The sequence below is a fragment of the Otolemur garnettii genome, unplaced genomic scaffold (genome assembly GCF_000181295.1).
Source record: "Otolemur garnettii isolate 467f Iridium unplaced genomic scaffold, OtoGar3 scaffold00023, whole genome shotgun sequence".
NCBI classification, from domain to species: domain Eukaryota; kingdom Metazoa; phylum Chordata; class Mammalia; order Primates; family Galagidae; genus Otolemur; species Otolemur garnettii.
Genome location: NW_003852418.1, coordinates 9526774 through 9550865, shown reverse-complemented (window position 1 = coordinate 9550865; position 24092 = coordinate 9526774). Strand labels below are relative to the sequence as shown.

Here is a 24092-nt window from a genome sequence, read left to right as displayed (position 1 = left end):
CTAATCACTGTGCTGGGTGTTTAATATGTACCACTTCTAATAGTCACAACAGTAGTATGAGGTGAGTGGACAGGCAAACTTGATTATATTAGTCATCATTCCCCCACCATCAATAAGTATTTATTGAGAGCCACTGTGTGCCAGGTGCTGGCTATTCAGGGGGTGAACAAAAACAGACCCAGTTATGGTCCTCAGGGAGCTCCTAGTCTGGTGCGTAGAGGTATGTTATAAACCTTGTGCAAAGGTATGTGTACACGTATTAAAGTCAGGGCACCTCACCACAGTGTAGAAGTATGTGTGAGCATGCACACACACATATGCACACACACATATGCCCCCACTCACGCACCAGCCCTATCTCCTATTTTGTTGTTCCCAGCATGAGCCATTTCAACCAGACCAGGCTTGTTAGTAACTACAGCCATCTGAAAATCTGTACTCATGCTTTACTGCCCTGAATTGATCCAAGCCCTTGTATATCTTCTCTTCCATTAAGTTTTTCCAGTTCGCCCTAAACTACAGGGTGATTTTTTCAATCCAATTGGGTGCTTTCAGTTGTTTAAGAATAAAATTTTTCCTTAAAATGGCTTAATTGACAAGGAACCATATTCACCCTTTAACTGAAAAGCCAGCATGAATGGTATCAGGCATGGCTGGATCCAGGAGCTCAGATGAGCTCCTGAGAAGTTGGTTTCTCTCTTGTTTCCTTGTTTGGTCCCATTCACAGATTCTCACTAAGGCAATATGGTGGCAATATGGCCTCCTTACATCTTCTTCCTGCTCAGCTACAAGTCTGGGAATCTCTTTCCCAGGATTCCTTACATCTCATTAGCTCTAGATCAGTCACATGCCTGTTCCCGAGCCAATCAGCAGGGTCAGGGGCACACAGTGTTTCCATGGCCTGTAAGTCATGTGGGTCACTCCTGAGCTGGAAGAGGGGGTGGCAGGCACTGTACCCTGAAACACTATCTGAGAATACAGCCCCAAACAAAAATGGAGAGGTTCCCATTGGAAGAATGCTGATTAGATGCTCAGCAGCCAGAAAACACCCTTCCCACTCCCTTTCTGGAAACACCAGATCCCTCCCCCCCTTGATAGTTGGGATATGTGAGGTTCCTGTGTATAAGCCTGATCTGGTCCAAGCCCAGGTGGAAGACACCATAGGTGATATGGCCTGTGCAGCACCCACCTCCCTGCATACCCACCAAGATTCACCCTGCACATAGTAGGCCTCCACGACCTCCCAAGTGACTTAATTCTCAAGTGAGGGAATCTGGTGACCCTATAGGACTCCTTGGAAATATAAATTACATTCTTTTAGGGCTGAACACATTGCTTCCCTCCTCTTAGCTTCAACGCAGGAGATTCTCTAAATATCCTGAAAAATACACTCTCTCCTTTTTGAAAGTCCTTGCCATGTCCACACCTTGTTTCAGATCAGCTGATAATCAGGTTATCCAGGAACACTCAGGGTTCTCTGGTGCTGAGGATGGGGACGTAGAGCGTCTGCTCTTTTGCTCTGTTTCCTGCCCCCCCCCCCATACACACATCTTCCCCCTGGGAATGGGAAGAGCCCCGTGGGAGAGCTGCAAGGATTCCTGCCCCCCCCCCCCGTTACCAGGAGCCTGGAAACAGAGGCACTGTGACAGGGATGTGGAGGGCTAGGGTAGAGTCAGAATTGGCTGAGGTCCAGGGTTCAAATCCTGAGGTAGCAGGATAGCAGTGCAGCAGGACTGACTTGGAGTTTCCAGCCACGGCAGGACCCAGGAGCCCAGGCATGGGGGTGTACTTGGGCAGTAAGATGCCTCTGCTGGAGCAGAATGTCATTGCTGGCCGCAGGGGCCCAGTTGTGAGACCCAGGTAGTGAGGAAGCAGCAACCCTTCTAAGCTCCCCTCAGAAGTCTGGCTAGGGACTCTGTCCCAAGTTATTAATGCAAAGTGAGCAGATGCCATGAAAGGGGGCCTGAGGTCACAGGTGGAAAGAGAAGCAGCAATGATGGGGAAAAAAAGTGATATTGAACAAATGGTAATGGCTGAAGAAGGTTGGAGAAGGCAAGACAGTTGTTAGCAGGAAGAAAAATAGAGATGACTTAGAGTTGAGTCACCCACAGAAGTTTCCAGGCAGCTGGTAGCAAAAGTTCTGGGTGTTGGGAGGCTTTGGAGAGATGACAGTTTACACAGCCAGTCTGGGGACAAGCTAGCAGAATTTAGATGCACCCCCCAACCCAGCATAGCCACCTCTCCCTATCTGGAGAGCCACTTGTGTGTGCAGGACACGGTGCAGCTGAGTACTTGATTGCAGCTTTGTTTTGTTACCGAAAAAAATCAACAGAGTCCACAGATGGGAGAAATGACTAGTGAGCATGAAGCACCCCTACCCCGGGGGACCCCGGGGGACCCCGGGGAAAGATAAGGCTGATCTGTGGGAAGAGGCATCAGAAGGCTGACTGGGAAGAGCAAGTTGCAGAACTTCTCAGGTCCTTTATCAAATGGCATCCCAGTGTTGCCTTCTGGGACCCCTACACAGCCTTCCCCCAACTGATGACCATCTATCACTCAGTGTATATTACTGACTCCTTTGTTCACTGTCTCTCAAGAGAAGCCAAGCCCCACTGAGGCAGGAAGGTCCATTTGTTTCGTCCCCTGCTATATTTGTCCAATGAATGAATGAATTTGTACAGCATGATACAGTTAGTGTAAAAAGCGGCATAAAGCAATCCTATAACCTACATAACACAACACCACGGGGAAAGACACTTCTCGGTAGGGGCCGAGGTTGGGCAGGGGTGAGAGGTAATCAAAGGGGACTGCCAAGTGGTTTGTACTGTTTTAATTTTCCCACGGAAAGTGCAAGCATGTGGTTCTTGAGGAATAATGACTAACACTTACTTAGACATATTACGTGCCACACACTGTTTGAATCATTTCTCGTAAATGAATCCATGCATTCATCATCAAGGCCTGTGGGATATATACTCTTCCTATTCCCATCTGGCAGATGAGAAAACTCAGGACCAGCAAGGTCAAGTAACTTAACCAGGCCACGTAGGTAGCAAAGGGGTGAAGACAGACTTCAAACCCATTGAAAGCTATTTGGCTTTAAAGTCCCAATTGCAGCCCATGGGTAGGGTGACCAGATTTTAACATCAGTAAGGTGGGACAACATGGTGGCGGGGAGGGGGCGAGGGGCGGGGCAGGGGAGGGGGCAGGGCAGGGCCTGACAACAATGCAAACTTTGATAAGCAGTTTTCAGTAATCACTTCTCAGCAATTATTTGTTATTATTACAGTTTAACATTATAAAATTAACAAAAATAATATAAAACTCATATTCTGGTGAAATAGCCACATGGCAGCTGAAACCCATATATTCCCTTCTTGTTCTCCCGCCTGTTCGTGCATTCTTTCCAAAAATCGGGACTTTTTTAAAACGCTGCGGGACGCAGAACAAATTGTTGAAAAGCGGGACGTCTGGTCACCCTACCCATGGGCCACGTCTGGCCAGCCAACTCTTTGTGTGACCCTCAAGTTAAGAATGTTTTATGCTTCAACTAGTTTGAAAAAATCAAAAGAAGAGTAATTTTCCTGTGGTATACACGCACACACAATGGGATGTTATCCAGCCTTTAAAAAGAGGGAGACCCTATCATGTGAAATAACATGGATGAACTTTGAAGACACTATTAAGTCAAATAAGGCAGGCACCAAAGGACAAATACCACAGGGGTCCCCTTACCTAAAACATCTAGACCAGTCAAACAATGGTGTTCGGCAGGACCTGAGGGAGGGGCCAGGGGAAGTTGCTATTTAACAAGTATAACGCTCCCATTGTGCAAGACAGAAAAAGTTCTAGAGATTTGCTATACGACACTGTGCTTATAGCTAACAAAACTGCACTGTACACCTAAAATTGGAGGATTATGTTTTTTACTGTAATAAATTTTTAAAAAGAGTCGCTTTCATGACATGTGAAAAATACGTGATATTAAAATTCTGTCCACATGTAAGATTAAAATTCCGTCCATGTATAAAGCCTTAACTGGAGCAAAGACCATTCATTTACCCTGTGGCCGCTTTCATGCCACAGTGATAGTGACAAGTGGTTGCAACTGAGATAGATGGCCTGCAGAGCCTAGAATACGCGTGTAGTACTACCTGGTGCTTTTCAGGAAAAATTTGCTAGTAACTGCTCTAAATTAACACATACTGCCTCTCATTAATCATTTTGTTTGTGGCAAAAGATAGACCTGACCAAAAAATTGCAAAGGCTTTAGCTCTATCTGGGGTACATTGTTCATTGGTATTGTGACCTCAGTTTCCCCATCTGTAAAACGGACATAACATCCGATTCTCAAAGTTGACATGAGCAAAAGTGTGGTAACCCCAAGAGCCTGTGTTCATTATGGGTTTTCTGGATGCCAGGTCAGTAATAAATTCTTGTTAAGTACCTACACCACCATCTGGATAAGGGACTGTTAATTAGGCCCATTTTTTAGATGCAGAAAGTCTGTATGTCTAAAAATGGTTAGCCAAGAGCACAGCTAGTAGGTGATAATGTTAAGATTGGAACCCAGTTTGGTCTGACTCCAGAGCCCTCTTTTATGAAATATTGCTGCTCCTTCCAGGGATGAGAATCACTTTATAAACATAATCTGCTGTAGAAGCCCCCAGGGTGAGGGAGCACATCTTAATTCACAATGAAAGTTAGAAAAAATCTGCTGCCTGGGGAAACATCATTCAAGGTCGACTTTCCAGATAAGGCAAATATCAAGAGTAGGCTTGAGGCTGACTTCTAGGGCACAGGCAACCTCCCCTCCCTCCACCTCCTCTCTCTCCATCAAACCTTGTCCAGACTTGGTAACCCAGTGGTGCACAGGTGGGGCTTCCCAAGCCATAAATTCAATTAGTCCTGGAAGCCAGGAAAAGTCCAATTCGGGGAGCTGCCCTCGGAGATTTGAGATGTACTGGGATATCTTACCCGAGTTCAAACAGGGCAGAAACTCGGGATTCCGTGGAGCAAAAATGTGAGAAGCTCCTAGGAGGTCCCCTGGGACACGTTTCTCCGGTATCCCCCACCCCACCCCACCCCCGGCTCATCACTGCCTCTTACCCATACCCCCAGCAGCCAGTGGGACCTTAAGTGAGCGAAAATCTCCTGTCCCTGCCTAGTTCCCCACTTGATTCCTCTCTGTCCACTGTGAATGTCTCTCGGTGCCCTGAACAGGACTGAGCACCCTGGGGACAGACCCCCATCTCCACATCCCTATCCCTGAACAGGGAGCCTGCACCCTGGGAAAAGACACTCACAGTTACTTTTAAATCAGCACATAAATAATCCTTAAGCAACTACAGCACAGAGAAAGGCTGAGCAGGAAGAAGGACACTGGCAGTGGGGAGCGGTGGGGCCCCTGACTGCCCTGCCCAACCCAGCCCAGCCTAGCCCGCCCCCCGCACGCATGCGCAGGTGCACCTGACCGGCCCACAGCCTTGTCCGTGGAATGTGCATGCTCAGGGACCTGCAGGCAGGATGGTGTAGCGCTAAGGCGTCCCATGTGCACTGCTTCCAAAGCAAGAACTCCTTTTGCTAAATGACGTTTAGTCTGAATATTCACAAGAGCCAAAGCTAGCAGTCATGGAGAAAGCTACGTCAAGTCAGTGAAGATCATGGAAGGACCCAGAGGCTGAGTCCCTGCCAGAACTGGACAGAGTCACGCCCTGGGCAGTCAGAAGGAGCTCCCCCCAGCCCCTCACCCCTCCATCCTCCACCCCCGGTAGTACTAGCAGTAGCTTCCAAACCCAGATGGGAGCCGGGCTCCTAAGTATTGCCATGTGCCCCTACCGTGTGTCTCCTCCAGCGTGGGGGCACGGGAGTGGGGGGGTGGCTTCCTGCTGGGCAGTCAGTTTGTCTCAGGGAGCCAGGCTCCTGAATGCTGCAGTGTGCCCCGAGCGTGTGTCTCCTCCAGCGTGGGGGCATGGGAGTGGGGCTTCCTGCTGGGCAATCAGTTGGTCTCGGGGTTTCAGAAAATGCCCTTGGTGGCCTGTGTGGTCCTCCCACCTGTCCACCTTCCTGTTCACAACTTCAAGTCTTCTAAGTCCTTCCTCATGGCTCACCCCAGGCACCCCAAACTCAGCTTGTCCAGATCTGAACTAGGCATTTCTCCTGGTCCAGACATTCCCTTTCTCCAAGAACCCTTATCCCAGCTGGCAGAAGCAGAAACCAAAGTGGGGGCTGGAAGGCTGACCCCCCTCATGCATCCCACACACCCAGTTGGTGGCTGTGTCCTGTCTCATGTCCCAAATATAAAAGTTGGACACTGTCCCCAGCACTCTGGCCCAGACCTCCCATCCTTAATGCAGATGCCTAAACTTGGCTCAAGTACTGTGGCCAGAAAATGGTTGCTCATTGTCTAAATCGAGATTAAGTGCCCACTGGTGGAGTCAGGGTGATGTCCTCCCTCCCAGTCCACAGAATGGAAGAAGTAGGAGCAGTTATGAGTGTAAGATGTCATGGCAGAGGTCCCATGGAGCAAGCAGAAATCAGGGAAGACTTAGCAAAGGACTCGCCTTTGAGGAGGTCTGGGAAAGATGGATCTTAGATGTGCAGAAACTCTGCCCAGCCTTCAAGATTCTAATAATAATTAGCTGACTCAGGATTTAGAGCTGGTGTCCTGCAGGATACTCCTGTGAAGAGCTTAATGTCTATTAGCACTTTAAACCCTCAGTCTAGCCTTGAGAAGCTGGTGCAGGAATCAGTCCACACACATTTCCAAACGGGAAGCATCTCAGAGACTGCAGCAGCCCCTGAGTTACTCTTCCTGGATCTCCTTCTGCTCCCACCTGTACCCTCACCCAAAAGTAACCAATATCCTGACGTGCTTTTGTTCTCAAATTGCACAAAACAGTGTATGTAATGTTGTATGTTCTTAGACTTTATATAAATGGTACATGCAGAGCTTTCCTTACCCAATATAACATTGGAAGATTTATCCATGTTCTAAGATTTATCTGTGTTTGATCCATATGGCTCTTGTTTATTCCTTTTCACTGCTGTACAATCCCATTGTATAATTCTCCTGCAAATGAAAGTTAATGCTAGTTTTATTTTAAAAAAAAAAAAGTTTAATCACAACCAAACAGGTATATAGTTCTAAGATCAAATAGTGAAGATGGGTTTATTATGAAGAGCAACTGTCTTCTTCCCATGCCATGCCACTGGCCAGAGGTGGCAAGTTTCTGCAGTGATTCCCACCTCATTCTCATGGCCATTTCCTGACTCATCCTCTTCAGGCACTGACTACTGATTTCCTATGAGGGTAGAGACCCCTCTGCTTCACCCAAGACAGCTTTGAACCATTTTTACATCTGGTTTAATAATTATCTTTTTTGTTGTAAGACATGTTCTGATACCTTGAAAAATACTAAAACTTTGGCTCAGCACCTGTGGCTAAGGCACCAGCCACATACACCTAAGGTGGCGAGTTCGAATCCAGCCTGGGCCCACCAAACAACGATGATGGCTGCAACCAAAAAAAAATAGCCAGGTGTTATGGTGGGCACCTGTGGTCCCAGCTACTTGGGAGGCAGAAGCAGGAGACTTGCTTGAGCCCAGGAGTTGGAGGTTGCTGTGAGCTGTGATGCTATGGCACTCTACCCAGGGGGACAACTTGAGGCTCTGTCTCTAAAAAAAAAAAAAAAGAAAACTACTAAAACTTTAACAGCAGCTCTTTGCCTTATGTAACATTATTTTTAGGTAATTCTACAGAGTCCCCTTATAAAATGTTTTATTTCCAAAAATTAATTCATAAACAATATTCAAGGAAAAGTATATAAGGTAGCAAATTACTTTCTCACCTTCTTTTCCCAGTCCTCAATGCTAGTTTATTTTGTTATCTCTCCTAGATTTTTCCTTAATGCTCAAAAATGTAACAGGTTAGGGGTACGGTTTCTCTTCTCCACCCTGCCTTCCTCTTTTCCCCACAAACGAAAATAAAATCTTCATGGCTTTGACTCTACAGGTTGATCTTACTCTTAACAGTATATCTTGAAAAGTTTTACACATGAGTAACTACAGATCTGTCTTTTCAATGCCTGCACATCACCGCATAGTATAAAAGCAGTACAAGTTAGTTCATCATCCTCCTAATGCTGGTCATGCAATATATTCTTGGTTTATAGACAGTATTGCAGTGATCACCCTTGTGCATATGGATATAGTGGATGAGTGTAGATGTATGAAAACCTCATAGTATGTGTATATGTTGTGCACTTTACTCAGAAGCTGTAGCCCCTTCTTTTTTTTTTTTTTTCCTAAAGCAGTATCACTTTTGAAATTGATAGTTTGGGGCAGAGAAGCTTTCTGAAAAGCAAAGGGCAAATTTCAAAACCGTATCACCTTTAGGAGAGATGAGCAGCTTAAGATTTACTAAATCCCAGAAGAGTTTAGGCAAATTTCAGCCTCTTAGCTGAGCTTTTAAAGCCCCCAACTTCTGGCCAACTTACTTTTTCTCCAACTCCTCTCTGACCAACAGGTAAATCATCTCCTTAATTTTCTAGGGACATTGCTGCTCGCCTGTGTTTGTTCTGCTTCTTAACATTATCTCCGCATTTTACCTACAGACATTTTCCCCCAGGAGCCATTTGCTACCCTTGCCCTCTTTTCTATTTCTAGAAGGCATGGCAGTCTCATTCCTGCTCCAGAGCCCTTACATTTACTGTCACCTGTGCCTGGAACTCTTCCTCTAGATCAGTGATTCTCCATCCTAGCTGCACACTGCAATCTCCTAGGGAGTGTTTAAGTCCAATCCCTGGGCCAAACCACATGCCAATCACATCAGAATCTCTGGGGGTGGGCCCAGGCATCAGTAAAGCTCCTTAAGGGATTCCAGCAAAATCCACTGATATAGATCCTCTCATGCTGAGCTCCTCATCATTCAAGTGTCAGTGCAAATACTACCTCCTTCGACAGGCCTGACCTCACTTCCCCAGCCAAAGTACGTCCCTTTCTCCAGCTCCTAGTTACTCCTTGTTACATCTCCTTATTTTCTTCATCTATCACACCTTATAATTATCTTAGTCCTTTATTTATACATTTGGCTGCTCCCGCCCCCAACATAGGCCCTCCAAGAACTCAAGAATGTACCTACACTGCACAAGAGTCTCTCCTCAGAGCCTTGAAAAGACTTCAGACTTAGGGACAAAGATTCAGGAGCTCTGGGTCCAACATTTACTAGCTGTGTGGCATTGGGCAATTCACTAAACTCCTCTGTGCCTTAATCTCTGGGTTCTGGAAAATCGGGATTGGCATCATACCTACTTTGTAAAGCTACATAAGAATCAAATGATGAACACAAGTAAACATACAACAGTTCTTGCCATATGGTAAGTACTCAATAGAGTTCAGCTATTATCCTTTTAATATCTACGATGAATGGGTGATAAATTGCACTTCCTCCATCCTCCCTAGCCTCTTCTCCACTTTAGTCTCTGTTGAGCTTAGCACCATTTTATGTCCTGCTTATTTTACTTATTTATTGTGTGTCTGCCCCGTAGACCATCAGCTCCACACGGGCAGGGATTGTCTTGTTTTGTTCACTGCTGCGTCCCGTGCCTAGCACAGTGCCCGGTGCATAGTGGACACTCAGTCCACATACAGGCCTCTTCACCCGCTCTCCTGTCTCTCCCCACCCCTCAGGATTACCTCACAGACCTCATCACCAATGACAGCGTGAGCTTCTTCCGCACGTCCAAGAAGATGTACCCGCACAGGCCGGTCCTAATGGTCATCAGCCATGCAGCCCCCCACGGCCCTGAGGACTCTGCTCCCCAGTATTCACGCCTCTTCCCCAATGCGTCCCAGCACATGTAAGCCTCAGCACCCTGTCTGCCAGAGCTGCTGGTTAGCAGGGCGGGGGGAGGGCCAGGCATTTATAAGTCATAGTAACAGCAGTGACATAGCTGTGCCTTCTCTCTGACCCTTCTGGTTTAAAGGACCCAAGAACACACTGCTTATCTGGGGGGAAACTAGGAAACAAATCCAGACAGGCTGGCTAACAGCAGAGCAGGAGACATGAGTTTGTAACTTAGGGCCCACATCCTTCCACCCAGAGGTTCATGGATGGAACTACATGTAGTAGATTTCCTTTTAATCCTATGTACTCTATTTCATACATTTAAAAACATTCTTTGGAGAAGGGGTCCAGAGCACAACCAGACTAGTAATTATTTGTGAATGTTTCTCAAGCTATGGACTGTGTGGCAGCCTCTGTACTAAGCTCTTCACACTGCATCAGATACCTAAACACTCACAGTGACCCTTGGTCTATTAGTCACCTAGTGCCATATAACAAATTACCCCCAAATCTAGCAACTTAAACCAATGAACACATGCTATCTCATAGTGTCTGTGAATCAGGAACCCAGAGTGGACTGTCTGAGGTTATGGCTTATAGCCTCCCATGGTTGTGATCAAGGTGTCACCTGAGGCCTAACTGGGGCTAAGTCGTATACCTGGTCCTTGCCACTTGGGCCTCCCCATTGGGCTGCCTGAGTGTCCTCACAAGGTGGTAGCTGGCTTCCCTTCAGAGCAAATGATCAGAGAGAGAAAGTGAGGCTGTGATGGAAGAAGCCACAGTCTTCCATGACCTAATCTTGAAAGTGACACACCCTCCCTGTGTCGTGTGCTCTTGTTCACACACACCAGTCCCTCTACAGTGTGAGTGAGACTATGCAGGGGTGTGAAGACCAGGAGTGCAGTTCATCTAGAGCTGTCTGGGAGGCTCCCTGTCACATGTGGGATTCCAGTTTTTCAGGTGAGGGTGCTGAGGCACAGAGAGGTGAAGTAACTTACCTGAGGTCACCAGCTGCTACATGGCACAGCCAGGATTCAAGTCCAGCTGCCCCTAACACACCCCATCTCTCTGCCTCCTTCCCCTTTGTCCACCTGGTAAATCTCTCTGGAAAGTTCTGCCTTTCTCTGCCTCAAACCACCTCCACCTTAGCAGAAATACTCAAGCCCATGCTGTGACATTCTGGGGCCACAGGGATGGGGTAGCCTGGGATCCACCTGAATATTCAGGGTGTGTAATTTTCATTCCAGTCAGAACCCAGAGCTCCTCACTGTAATTACTTTTTGACGGGGCCCAGAGTGGCTCAGCAGGGATAACAGCAGGGTGTTAACCTCCTGATCCCTTCAGCTTTGGGGAGGAAGATTTGACAGATGATGGACCACATTCTAGGAACTGCAGCAGGACGGCAGTGTCACTGTGTGCACATCTGACTGCCTGGAGCCCTCTCCAAACCCAGCCCTGCTCCTCGTTCCTCTGCACCCTAGGAGGCAACCCCCCAACAACTAGCCCATCCACGAGGGAGGGGTGAGAGGGGTGTGTGGCCCGCTCAGTCGTCTCTAGGAGAAGCTGTGGGGGGGAAGGTACACTCTGCCCCTGCAGCACCCGCTTTAAAAGAGGCTCTAGCTCCACCCCGAGCAGCCCTTTCCTGGCCAAATTGTCAGACATGCCCTGCTCGTTCATTTTCCCTTTGAAATGAAGGCTGCAGAAATTGAAAACAAGCAGCGCCTGCTATTACTCACCCGGAGACTCCCCCTTTGCCGTACTAGGGGTGTGTTTGGAAGGCTCTCTTATCTCTGGGCTATAATCATTTCCAGAAAAAAAAAAAAAAAGAAAGAAAAAGTTCTGCAGCTGGGGCATTTATTGATGACAGTTAAGTAAAGGTGAACAGGGGATAGGGCCGTGCATGTGGGGCTGGAGTTCTGGGTCTTTCTGTTGGGAGTCTCCCATCACATCTCTCTCACCCCCAGCAAGCTAGGCCTGTGTCCTATTCCAGGACAGACCTTGTGGGTCACAGCAAATGCTGCCTGCCTCTGGCACCATCCTGATCCAGGACTCATCTACCCTTCCCACTGCGCACACACACACACACACACACCCACCCCAAAAAACTCACATATATATAAGTACACATGGACATGCCACACTCCGAGATACACACGTGCAGACACACAGGTACAGACAGACCCACACAAAGGCACATACAAACGTGCAAACACAGGCCTGTGCATACACACAGACATGTATGCACAGACACAGACCCATGTGGAAGAATAATTATGACAAAGAATGTGGCCCATCCCAGATGCATGCACATTGAGGCACCATCATTTTGGCTGTATGTGCATAACTATGACTTAATTTTTAAATCAGTTTCTTTCTTTTTAAACCAACATCTATTGCAAAAGGATAGGCCAGGATACCTCAGCACGTCCCCTCAAAGTGTGGCAGCTGAGTGGGCTTGGGGACCTCACTGTTCTAACCTCACGGGAGTTGGCCAGACTCTGAGTGGCAGGTGCTATGGCCCTTGCTGATACCCCAGACACATGGCATGATGGGTTGTAAAGGAGCAGCCATGGCACAGTCATCCCCCCACCACTGCCCCCAGCAGAAGGGAAGGGGGATGTTCCCTTCGGGCCCTTTTGTGAACACGCCAGACATTCCCCAGATGCCTGAGGAGGGGAGGGGGTCAAATCTCTGTAGCAGGCAGCTGGGATCACATGAAAAAGTAGACACCCTCCCTGGGGGAGCCTGCTCTGACCTTGGGCCCAAGCAGGACCCTGCTCTGTTTCCTTCTGGCCTCAAAATCCTTCTCCAAAATACAAAAGTCCACAGAAATCATTCTGCCACAGACACTCGACAGCCTCGCCCCCTCACTGCTCTCTGGGGCTGCCGGCCTAATGTCTAATGGATTCAGGGATGGTTGCTAAAAATTGCATCCTGGAATCCGAGTCCTTGGGCCTGCAGGAACAATTTCCCACAGTACTAGGCTGCTCTGGGAGTAGCTCTGAACTACCACTGGCCTCTTTCTAATTCCTGAGGCTGGAAGGGGAGGTGGGCTTGTTCTGGGCCATTCTTCCTGGGGGTCAGGCCCTAAGATGGCAGCGCCGGCCCATGGGGAGAGCAGCAGCTCTGGTAGTCAAAGGAAGTGCCAGCCCTGTGGATTTAGGGGCAGCAGGCTGCAGACCAGTCAGAGACTCAGAGAGCAGAGTCCAGGTGGCATCTCAGAGCCTGTGTCTCACCTCCCACTTCACTTTCCAGCACTGTCCACAACGGCCAGACCATCAAAGCTGCCCTGGCATGCCTTCTACCCTGGGACCTTTTGGTGTCTGAGACACTGCTCAAGTCCAGTTGTGGCACTTAGTCCCAAAGCCCTTTGCCCTCTTAAAGCCCATTTTGAAAAGCTTTTGGTCTCCAAGCAGTGGCAATGCAACCTTTCTGAGGGCGGGACAGGGTCTCTCTCTATCACCCAGGCTAGACTGACATGGCATCATCATTGCTCACTGTAAGCTCAAACTCTTGGACCTCCCACCTCAGTTGGGACTATAGGCATGCTAGGAGTATAGTCCTATAGCCTATAGTCCTAGCCACCTTTCTTTTTAAACCAACATCTATTGCAAAAGGATAGGCCAGGTGCCCCAGTGGCTCACACCTGTAATCCTAGCACTCTAGGAGGCCGAAGTGGGTGGATTGCAGCTCAGGAGTTTTGAGACCATCCTGAGCAAGAGCAAAACCCCATCTCTACTAAAAGTAGAAAAATTAGCTGGGCATGTTGGTGGGCACTTGTAATCCCAGCCACTCAGGACGTTAAGGCAGGAGGATCATTTGAGGTTACTGTGATCTGTGACACTACAGCACTCTACCCAGGGCAATGGAGTGAGACTCTGTCTCAAAAAAAAAGATACCCTACAGCCCTGCCTTCACGGCACTAACTGTTACTTGGCAGCTACCAAGCAACTGAAAAGGAAGTATCGCAGTGCACACAAACAATGCTGTTAACAGAGCTGGGGCCTGGGACCTGCCGAAGTCCCTGAACTTGAGCCTCTTCCTGTTTTCAAAAGCGTGATGAGCACATCTTAAGTATGAAGAAAAACTCCTGAGCGGTGCCCATGGCTCAGTGGGTAGGGCGCCGGCCCCATATACCATGGGTGACAGGTTCAAACCCAGCCCCAGCCAAACTGCAACAAAAAATAGCCGGGCGTTGTGGCAGGCGCCTGTAGTCCCAACTACTTGGGAGGCTGAGGCAAGAGAACCATCTAAGCCCAAGAGTTGGAGGTTGCTGTGAGCTGTGATGCCACGGTGATAAAGTGAAACTCTGTCTCTAAAAAGAAAAAAGAAAAACTCCCACCAACTGACTGTAGCCAGAGGGCGGACAAGGGGCTGACTTCTCACTTTATGGCTCAAAATCCATCTAATGCCGCCGCTCCTCCAGGCTTCTCATGCCTCACATGTGGAGAAACAAGGAGATAAGTTTAGCAAAGCCCCCATCAGGCCAGTGTCCACTTTCCCCTAAGTAAGCCAAGTCTCCCCGGGCAGTGCAAGGTGGCTGCGGTGGAGGCGCACCTGGCCAGAGCTGGCCCGGCTGCCTCCGCCTGATGGGCCCTCGCATTTCCCTGCAGCACGCCGAGCTACAACTATGCACCCAACCCCGACAAGCACTGGATCATGCGGTACACGGGGCCCATGAAGCCCATCCACATGCAGTTCACCAACATGCTCCAGCGCAAGCGCCTGCAGACGCTTATGTCCGTGGACGACTCCATGGAGAGGGTAAGCGCTCTCCTGCACGCCTCCCAGGCCCCCAGAGGAACCTCCCCGCCCCGCAGGGTCTTCCTGGAGGGAGGGAACCGCAGCCAGAGCTGGAGGTGCCGCCAGGCTGGAACCAGCTCCAAGCAACCCAGACAGAAACCACGGGCCAGGAAGCTCGTGTCCTCCCTCTGCAGAGCCCAGTAAGGCAGCCACCGGTGGCTAACTGTGTCTTTTTGTTGTTGTTTACATCTTTTTTGAGATGTAACTTGCATATAATACCATTCACCCAATTACAGTGAGTGATTCAGTGGTCGTGGTTTTCATGTATTCCTGGAGTCGTGCAACCATCACCACAATTTTAGAAGATTTTCATCATCCTATAGAGAAATGTCACAGCCCTCAACCATCAACCCCCCAAAATTCCCCCAACCCCAACCGTAGACAACCGCTCCTCTCCTACCTCTGTGGATTTAGAATTCCACACATTTTGTATAACTAGACTCATCCTCGTGTGGCCTTTTGTGACTGGCTTCTTTCACTTAGTGGAATGTACCAAGATTCCCCATGGTGTAGAGTGAATCAGTACGTCCGTCCTTTTCATGACTGAGTAATATTCCACTGTGTGGATCAGTATCATGCAGGTGGTTTATTCAGGGCTATTTACGTTTACATTGATTAGAAGAAAAACAATCAAATTGAAAATTCAGTTCTTCAGTCACCATAGAGGACAGCACAGACATTAGCATTGTTGTGGGACAGCACTGTTCTAGGTCAGGGACTCCTGCACAGGCCAGTGTCCTTGGGATACAGCAGGCAGAGATCAAAAGGACAAAAGTCCTCGTGGAGCCTAAATTCCAAGGCAGGAGATAGTCCACAAATACACAACAGAGACAGAAGTGAGAGGTGCTGGGGAGAACAGTGGAGGGAGAGGGGATAGGAAGTGACAGCAGGCTGCAGTTATGAATGGGACAGCCCCAGGGCCTCACTGAGAGGTGATATAGGCAATTGAGGAAAGATTTGAAGTAGAGGAGGGACAGGTCTGACGTCCGCCACACGGTGTCCCCATGCACCTCATGCCCACGCCCCTCCTCCCATGTGTTACAGATCTACAACATGCTGGTGGAGACGGGCGAGCTGGACAACACGTACATCGTGTACACCGCTGACCACGGCTACCACATCGGCCAGTTCGGCCTGGTGAAAGGGAAGTCCATGCCATATGAGTTCGACATAAGGGTCCCGTTCTACGTGAGGGGCCCCAACGTGGAGGCCGGCTCTCTGTAAGTCATCAGGCCCCAGGGCCCTAGGGAGGCCACCCAGCTCGGCTCAGGGCTCGCACCAGGCAGCCACACCCCTGGGTGGCACACACTGTTGGCAATGAACCTCAGTGCCAGTTGAAAGCAATTATGTCACCCAGGGTGGAACCTGACATACTTTACACCCCCCTTGTTGGGAAAGGAAAAGCCAGGAGCAGTTAGCACCTGTGAAAGCAGATTGTGATAGGGCTAGGTGCGAGGAAATCCAGGGAGCTGGGGCGTGTGTGTGTGTCAGTCACAGTGGGAACAGCACTTGGATGTCTGTTCCAGGCTAGGCAGTTACTAGTTCTGGGGGTCATCAGGGAGGAACCTGGACCTCCATCCAGGCAGCCAGTTATCAGCCGAGATCAGCTGAGCTGGCTCCTGGCTGCTGGCTCCCCTCCCTTCCTTTCCTGGAGGACCATGTGGGCCACAGCCCTCAGCCAGATGTTCTCCTTGGCTTAACCTTTGGGATGACACGTTCTGGTAGCAAAAATGCTACGTCTAGGGCAGGGAAGAGCATGGAGAGGCTGGTGATCAGAGCAGCTGCCTCAAATTTGCTGGGATATTAAGGAGACTGAGTGGGACGGGTTTTGTGAAAAGCAGATGTGGTGCTATGAAGACTGTCATTCGGTTCGACTTCATCTGTGCCCAGATGTGGGGACACACACAGCGCTTACCTGGACTCCACTGCAGACTTCCTGCCAAAAGGGCATTGAGGGGGTAGTGTAGAATTCCAGACCGACATGTTCCCACCGCCTTGGACGTTTGGTGGAAATTGCAGGAGGCAGGCCACATGAGCTCAGGTCCTAAGAGGGTGCTGACTGTGTTGACCTCATCAGCTCACTGTTGCCTTTGGACCTGTGCCCCCAGCTGCAGTCACAGCTGTAGTAATGACAGCTCGTGCATACGTGGCGTGGGCTCTCCAGGCCACATCCTTCGTTTAAGCAGCATGACAACCCTGTGAGGTAGATGCTCTTAGCATCCCAGTTTTACACCAAAAGACACTGAGACCCAGAGTGGTTAAGTTTCTGGGGTTCATACAGTAAATAAGAAACAAGGATTGGAAGCCAGGCTATCTCTAGTCACATCTGCCACCCTGCACATCTCAGAAACATTAAATAGCCCCCATGAACATGAAGAATCTGACCCACTAAGGACTCTGCAAACACTGATGTTGTGGGCATGGTCAGACTCAGAGTCTGTGACCTGGCTCAAAGGACCCAAAACATCCCACGTGGACAATAAAAAGACAGTACTGATATCATCAGGCTTGGGGCAGAGCACATACAGTATACCTATCAGCCAGGACCAGGCAGAAACAGCCTTCAAACAACATAAGGCAAATTAAGATGAAAAGAATGTAGGAACTAAAGAAACTGAAAAGTCTGAGGGTAGGTCAGGCAGGCTTCAGGTGTAGCTGGATCCAGCAGTCATAAAATGCCATCAGGAAGCTCTTGTTTTCTATCTCTCAGCCCTGCTTCCTCTGAATTGGCTTCCTTCCCAGGCAGGTTTTTCTCTCCTGGTGGCAGCATCAACAGCCTCAGACTTTCAGCCATCCAATTTAGAAAACCAGACTTGTCTGGACAAAAGACCTGAGACTGACTCTCACTGGCCCATCTTAGGTCATGTGTCCTTCCCTGAGCCAATCACTGTAGCTAGGGGTGACAGGACACCTGAGTGATGAATGACCCCGCTGAGCACATCAGGCAGTGGAATCAGAATGGAGACAGGCAATTCCTCCAGAGTTGGAAGCTGCTACTGCAGAGCTAGGCATGGATGCAGGCTGGGAAGAAGCACCACTGGCCCCCCACTGAGTCTGGGGGAGCAGGACTATGAACAGGCTGAGTTCCGTCTAGCTGCTGTTTACTGATATTCAGCTCAGCACCTCTCCCCAACAGCCTTCTCTAGCTCCCTCACCTCCAGATGAAGTTGTCACACCTCACTCTGGCCTTCAAGACCCCTTAACAACACAACCTTCCCCAGCTCAGCGCCCATAGCTCAGTGAGTAGGGTGATGGCCACATACACCGAGGCTGCTGGGACCGAGCCTGGCCTGGGCCTGCTAAACAACAATGACAACACAACAAAAAAATAGCCAGGCGCTGTGGTGGGTGCCTGTAGTCCGAGCTACTTGGGAGGGTAAGACAAGAGAATCATTTAAGCCCAAGAGTTTGAGGTTGCTGTGAGCTGTGATGCCACAGCACTCTACCGAGGGTGACATAGTGAGACTGTTTCAAAAAAAAACCCAACCTATCCCAGCTGCACCCGCTAAGTCCCCCAGCATCCTTGGTAGCCTGTCCGATTTTTACAAGGTACCGTACTGTGGGCGGGGGCAGGGCACTGACAAAAGACAAGTGAAACCCTAGGATCTAGGCCCTCCCTCTTGACCTCAGAGGACTGGGGAGGGCTAACTCCAGGGTAACAAGTGTGGATTATGTGTTCCACAGGGGCCAAGCCTGTGCTGGGCACATACTAGAGTCCCCTGCCACTACACAGGAAATACCACCAGGAAGAAATGGCAGACAACAGTGGCAGATGGTGGTGATCACTCAGCCAACATTTCTCAAGTGCTCACTGTGCATTCTAAGCATATAAGTCCTGGGAATAGAGAAGTGACCAAAGGTGTCAGCCATCCTGCAGCTTAGAGTCTAACAAGGCTCCAGGAGAAGGAGAAAGCAGACAAGGGCTAGGAGTGAGAGGGGCACAGTTCTCAGCAGGGTCTTCAGGCAGGGCCTAGTGCCAGGAATCTATGCTGCAGAGCAAATTGCGGCATATTTAACAGCTTAAAACAACACATATGTGTGATCTCACAGTGTCTGTGGGGCCCCAGTTTGGCCCAGCCTCACATGGTCCTCTGCTCTGGCTAAAATGAAGGTGATGGCCAGGGCTGCAGTCTCATCCAGAGGCTTGACTAGGGAAGTTTCTACTCCTTGCCCCTGGGGCTGGATGAGTGGGAGCAGAGGGCTGGAGCCCACGCAGCCTGCCTCCCAGGCTATTCAGACCAAGTTAAAATGTCATGTCACTAGCCATGGGAGTGATAGCATGTCACCTGCACTATGTTCTGTAGGTCAGCAGCAAGTCCTGTTTGGACCACACCAAGCAGTGGTGTCACACTGGGTGTGATTACCAGTGGAGGGAGGGAGAGCCTGGGGACCTGTCATAGGCCTCTTCAGCAATAGTTGAGCAAAGAATGAAAGGGGTGAGGGACAGTACCACACCACTTGCTCTCTGGAGGAAGAACATTTCAGGCAGGAGTAAGGATAGATTGTCAAGGACAGCAAGGGGCTGGTGTTGACCTCAGAGGCCAGGGAAGGGCTCAGAAGGTCCAGGGTTTGGGCTGGCTCCAAAGGGATGGCAGGGTAGGCCCTGTCAGACCTAGCCACTTATGTTTGCAGGGCACAGAAGCTAAAGGGTGAGCAGGGGCTGATGGGGTGGCTGAACTTGAGCTTCTGAGGGAAGTCATTGAGGGTTAAGATGCTGAGAGTAACAGGTTGCAGCTTCCACATCTTCAGGTGGTAGCCCCTAGTCACCTATGTCCCTCCAGCTGCCCCTTCCTGAGCCAGGCTGGGGCCAGCATCACCAGGCAGTCAGGTCCCCAATCTCCCTGCCTCCCTAGGAACCCCCACATCGTGCTCAACATTGACCTGGCCCCCACCATCCTGGACATCGCAGGGCTGGACATCCCCGCAGATATGGATGGGAAGTCCATCCTCAAGTTGCTGGACACCGAGCGGCCAGTGAACCGGTGAGGAGGGAGCAGGGCAGGCTGAGGGATGGACATGGCTCAGGTGAGGGACGCCAGCCTCCCCAACCTGTGACCTGCACGAACTCAGGGACCATGTAGGTATGAGGAGGGGAGTCTCCAGGAGTCAGCGACTGGGTTCTGGTGTCCCCCTGACATGAGTTGGAAGGCAAAGATGGTCTTCACTCTAAGGTTCTGTCCCCCATCTGGAAAACATCCAAGGTGACCAGTTGAGGCTCTTTTAGGGCTAAAATTATACAAAGCTTGAGATGACAACAGCAGTAATCACAGGCATTAACAGGAATCACACATGTTCTGAGTAGGGGGTGGGAGACCATGTCATCTGTCCCTTGGTGCTGCAGGCGTTGTTACCATGTGCTCTACCAACTTGGAACATGAAGCCCAGAGAGGGCGAGTGATTTGCCGGAGGCCTCCCATCAGGTGTGGCAGAAGCTTGTTCCTGGGCACTGGGCCCAGAAAGGGAACAGTGCCTGTGAGCACCACAGACAGGTGCAGGCGGCTGAGGTGGATGGGGACACTAGTGTGGCTGCACCGACATCTGGTGGCCAGAGCTCTTACTGCACACCAGTTGGCTCTTGGCCTCAGGTGCAATTTATGCCTCTAGCATTTGAGCCCTTCCTCTGTGGGGGTCCCAGCCCTAGTGGGCACTGTCCACCCATGGCTGGCTACACAGTAGGGTGACCCCCTCCACCAGGAAGCTGGGTAAACTGTAGGGTATAAAGGGGACATCTGGAGAGCAGGGACACTGGCGGGGGATGGGAGGGGCGGGATACCTGGGAGTTGAGTACAGGTTGAAAGCTGTCTCTCAACCTCAGAGTCCTTGTCTGAGCAATGGAAATAAATGACAGAGAGACACATTGCCTATAAGGCACAGTCAGACTGCACACATCTGGCTCTAGACGACCAAAGGGCAAATCTCCCAAAATATGGTACAGTTAACCTGCAGCAAGATGGCCACTGCTCCTTGTGCTGTGACGGCAACCTCTCCCAACGTGGAAACACTGCTGTACTTCCTGGGAGGCACCCCGTGCACATGGACATGGCTTGGGGCGGGGGGCTTAGAACCACTTTCTGCCCCAGGTGCGCAGTGCCTCTTGACCAAGTTGGGGAGGCCTTTCTAGCACCCATCCGGCCCCCAGCATCTGACTGTGATCCAAGGCTGACCCTGGGCACCATCCCTGCTCTTTGAGGAGTTGTGTGAGGCCCCCACATAGATGTGAAGCTGGAGGTGTGATTTTTTTTTTTTTTTTTAACCAGGTTTCACTTGAAAAAGAAAATGAGGGTCTGGCGTGACTCCTTCCTGGTGGAGAGAGGGTGAGCGACGGGGCCCCCCTCCCCAATCTCACATCATGGCACCAAGGGCAGGAGGGGGGGTAGTGCTGTCATTACATCCCCCACAGCAGCTGGGAGCTGTGTCCAGAGTCCCCAAGACTGAAGGGCAGCGCACTCACAGTTCTAAGGGTGACATGGAATTTGGGTCTGGAGGCCACATGTCCCCTTTCCATATGTTTTGTTCCCACCCATACAGTGTCTTCAGTGTATTGTAATTTATTTCTAACTCATGCAATTTAGGAAGTTGCCTATAAAATTCTAATTTCTCAAGTCTCATAAAAATCAGGCGGCCTGGTCAGGGTGACCCCATGCCCTCCGCTGTGAGGATAAACAGGAGCTGGGTGGGGACCACCCTAGTGGGGCACACGCGGACCCCAGGCTCCTCCAGAGCTGAGACCCACTGTCCTCTGCACTCTGCCCCACAGCAAACTTCTCCACAAGAGAGACAGTGACAAGGTGGATGCGCAAGAGGAGAACTTCCTGCCCAAGTTCCAGCGCGTGAAGGACCTGTGTCAGCGCGCCGAGTACCAGACGGCCTGTGAGCAGCTGGGGCAGGTGAGGCAGCTCCCTCCCCCACACCACAGCCAGCTGAGCCAGCAAGGCATGGTCTGAGATGACACCTGGGTGCTGTACGGGCTATGTGGTGACACTCCTGGAAAGCAGTCCCTTTTTCAGCAACTTTTGGGACACCAGGGGTAGAGGGTAAGGGGTGTGCCTTTAGCTCCCCTCCAGCCAGTGCTCACAGCAGCCGCGGGAGCTAAGTAATCTTACTTTCACTGTGTCCACTCTTTGTGGCTGGTTTTCCTTTTATAAGAGTAATAGGAAATGGCCTTTTTACTTCTTTTTCTTTTTTTTTTTTTTTTTGTTGAGACAGAGTCTCAAGCTATCATCCTGGTTAGAGTGCTATGGCATCATAGCTCATGGTAACCTCCAACTCTTGGGCTCAAACAATCCTCTTGCCTCAGTTTTTCTATTTTTAACAGAAATGGGTGCAATTTTTGCTCAAACCACCCGCCTCGGTCTCCCAGAGTGCTAGGATTACAGACATGAGCCACCACACCCAGTCCTTTTTATTATTTTTTTGTTTGTTTTTTGAGTCAGAGTCTTACTCCATTGCCCTGGGGAGAGTGCCATGGCTTCACCATAGCTCACTGCAACCTCAAATTCTTGGCTTCAGTGATCCTCCTGCCTCAGCCTCCTGAAGACCATAGGAGATAATAGTCGGGACTACAGGCACTTGGCACAATGCCAGGCTTTTTTTTCTGTTTTTAGTAGGGACAGGCTCTCACTCTTGCTCAGGCCGGTCTTGAACTCCAGAGCTCAAGCAGTCCACCTGCCTCTGCTTCTCAGAGTACAAAGATTACAGGCATGAGCCACCACGCCCACCCCAAAATGGCCTTTTAAAATAAATTAAGTTTTTAAAAAGCAAATTGATTACAAAACCAACGTTAAGGAAATAATAATCCAGGTAGTATTCAGAGATTGCAAAAACTGACCTGTCAGGAGAGCCTGACCCAGGCTTTTCTGAAGCCTGGATGGCCACAGCAGACTCTGAAGAGGGTCAGGGAGACCTCGTAGAGAGGGACATCCCCAAATAGGCTGAAAGGACTGGGGCAGGGCAGGCAGGAGGTGAGAAAGCTTGGCCTAGCCTGGCCCAAGGGGTATAGGAAGGGTATCCCCCCTAGACTGTCCAGGGCTGGAGCATATCTGTGTCACCAATAAACAAAAGCCAAACCAGCACCTTTGCATCAAGCCTGGGGCCTGAGCTGGGTGGGTTTCTGATAGACAGCTTCTGAGTGACTTTGTCCTATCACTGGACACAGAATTAGTACATGCCCAGTGACTGTGCCCCTTCCCACCCAGCCAATGTGTCTTCATAAACCCTCAGACTGCCTACCCTGTGCCATGGAAGGCACTTTGTCATGGGAATGACCAGCATGTCCCTATTGCCAGGCTCCAACCTTGGCACCTGGGCTGCAGCCTCCAACTGCCTCAAACGCCTGTCCTTCCAGACTGATGTTCCCAACTTTGACTTTGTGCTGAGATCCTAGAAGTGGTTCTGACTTCAGTTCTGTGCTATAAGGCATGAGACGAGAAGGGGGGGGGGGGGCGCTGTTCCGTGGCACCCCCCACTGGCCCTTTTGCACATCATCCCTGCCCAGATTGAGGGGGAGGAGTGGTGGGCAGAAGGCTCTTTCTTCCCTGGGACAGAGAAGGGGAGGCATGAGCTCCATGGACACGGCCTTGAGTGCCATTGCCAAGGCCAGCTGGGGCAGCCGTGGCCCCAGACATACAGCTCCAGGGCCTTAGGGATCCCATGCCCATAGCCTTGCTTTGTGACCCACCCTCTTTAAGTCCGGTGTCATTGGGTCTCTGTCCCTGCTTGCTTCTGGGAATGTTATGCTGGTACAGGAGCCTTCTCTGGGCCCGCAGGCATCTCTTAGGGGCCTCCTGTGACTGGGGATCAGCTGCACAGTCATCCTGGATACCTTTTCCATGCTCCTCCCCATGGTAGACATGCGTTTGCCCTTCCAAACAGTTCCAGGAGCTGAGCTCTTTCACACCCGTCTCTCAGCCAGACCGAGGCTGCAGTCGGGCTGCAGGACCCAGAGGAAGCCGAAGTGGTCCCAGCCCGGAGGGCTCTCATAGCCCCTGCTGGAGCCCACAAGTATAGTCTCAGAACTGGGTTTGGGACAAGGGTTCAAGAGGTATCAGATAGCACCTGGAAAATAATAGAAGGCTTCTGGACCATAGGGGAAGCAGACATTCTCTGTAAAGGGCCAGACAGTAAATATTTAGGCTTTGTGGGCCTTACAATTGTTTTGGTTCTTACTTTTAACAACTCTTTAAACTATATACAATATAAAAACCATTCTTGGCCATGCAAGGTAGCGCATGCCTATAATCCTAGCACTCTGGGAGGCCAAGGTGGGAGGATTGCTTGAGCTAAGGAGTTTGAGACCAGCCTGAACAAGAATGAGACCCCATCTCTAATAAAAATAGAAAAAATTAGCCAGGCATTGTGGTGCGCACCTGTAGTCCCAGCTACTTAGGAGGCTGAGGGAAGAGGGTTGAGCCCAAGAATTTTTTTTTTGAGCCCAAGAATTTGA

General features: G+C 50.1%; 1 protein-coding gene across 2 annotated transcripts in view; it reads left to right on the top strand.

Annotated features, from left to right (window-relative positions):
• The window catches only part of SULF2 (sulfatase 2), a 107862-nt gene that overhangs the window by 71613 nt on the left and 12157 nt on the right, over positions 1 to 24092 (top strand). For both annotated transcript variants that reach the window (XM_012803950.2, XM_012803949.2), the window contains exons 5-10: positions 9691 to 9860; positions 14461 to 14611; positions 15695 to 15870; positions 19504 to 19632; positions 20908 to 20964; positions 21408 to 21537. In XM_012803950.2, coding sequence (XP_012659404.1) covers positions 9691 to 9860; positions 14461 to 14611; positions 15695 to 15870; positions 19504 to 19632; positions 20908 to 20964; positions 21408 to 21537 — 813 coding nt within the window. The remainder of the gene's footprint in view (positions 1 to 9690; positions 9861 to 14460; positions 14612 to 15694; positions 15871 to 19503; positions 19633 to 20907; positions 20965 to 21407; positions 21538 to 24092) is intronic.